The sequence below is a fragment of the Microtus ochrogaster genome, chromosome 10 (genome assembly GCF_000317375.1).
Source record: "Microtus ochrogaster isolate Prairie Vole_2 chromosome 10, MicOch1.0, whole genome shotgun sequence".
NCBI classification, from domain to species: domain Eukaryota; kingdom Metazoa; phylum Chordata; class Mammalia; order Rodentia; family Cricetidae; genus Microtus; species Microtus ochrogaster.
In genome coordinates this window covers 45,565,986-45,566,898 of record NC_022016.1, presented here as the reverse complement: position 1 = coordinate 45,566,898, position 913 = coordinate 45,565,986, and the positions used below count along the sequence as shown (strand labels likewise).

General features: G+C 54.8%; 1 protein-coding gene across 1 annotated transcript in view; it reads left to right on the top strand.

The window, feature by feature from the left end:
• Window positions 1–913, top strand: part of LOC101989091 (aflatoxin B1 aldehyde reductase member 3-like) — a 7,525-nt gene continuing 6,612 nt past the window's right edge. Inside the window, exon 1 of the mRNA XM_013348301.2 lies at window positions 1–300. Coding sequence (XP_013203755.1) covers window positions 99–300 — 202 coding nt within the window. The 5' untranslated portion in view covers window positions 1–98. The remainder of the gene's footprint in view (window positions 301–913) is intronic.

The window sequence follows — 913 nt, the reverse complement described above, 5'->3', positions numbered from 1 at the left end:
CAGCTATTAAAGCTGTAGGCGCCCTTGCACTAGAGCTGCAGACTCCTGGATTCTCCTTCCTCTCTCTTTCGCCTTCCTCTACCTCTACCAGAGCCACCATGTCATCCGTTCGACCCGCCACTGTGCTGGGTTGCATGGCGATGGGTGGTCGCATGGATCAGACCTCCAGCGCAGCGTCGGTGCAAGCTTTCCTGAAGCGTGGCCACACCGAGTTCGACACAGCCTTTGTGTATACGGAAGGCCGGTCTGAGACAATCCTGGGCAGCCTGGGGCTCGGGCTGGGTCGCAGTGGCTGCAAAGGTAACAGAGTCTATTCTGTCATCCCCTGCTCCAGCACAGCTTTGTCCGGCTCCTGGAGCCCTGGTATCCCCTTGTTCACGCAAGATCTCTGAGAATCGCACCTCTTCAGGCATGCAAACTCTTCAGACATAGCTAGCTTTTAATTTGGCAGTCTCCTTCCACAGTTTGTTCTGAAAGAGTTGCCGAGGATCCTCTTTGTGTGCCTAGCTTGGTCCAGCCTGGAGCCATGTGGTTAGCCCATGCTTGGGCTCCTGGCTGCTGCCAGTAGGTGCCCTGGAAGCACTTGATCTACAGGACTCCTGCTCAGCACCATCACCCCAGACTGAGATCTCCTTCCTCCTTTGCTAATGGCCCTGGATCGTGTAGAGGATGAGCCTTTGATTAACAAGGCCTCTTGCTCCATTATGTTGGCAGCCATAGGATCAAGTACAGCCCTACAGAGAGAGAACAGGGCCCTAGAGCAATGCAGCTCTCTTGAGCTCTCTACTCGTTTAGTCCCCTGCCTCAGCCTCTACAGACAGCACTGCACTTCTCTGGGCTGCTGCTATGCTGTATGGAACTCTTCCTCTTCCATTGCAGTCTGACCACTGCCCTATGGAGTTCTACTCTGGGA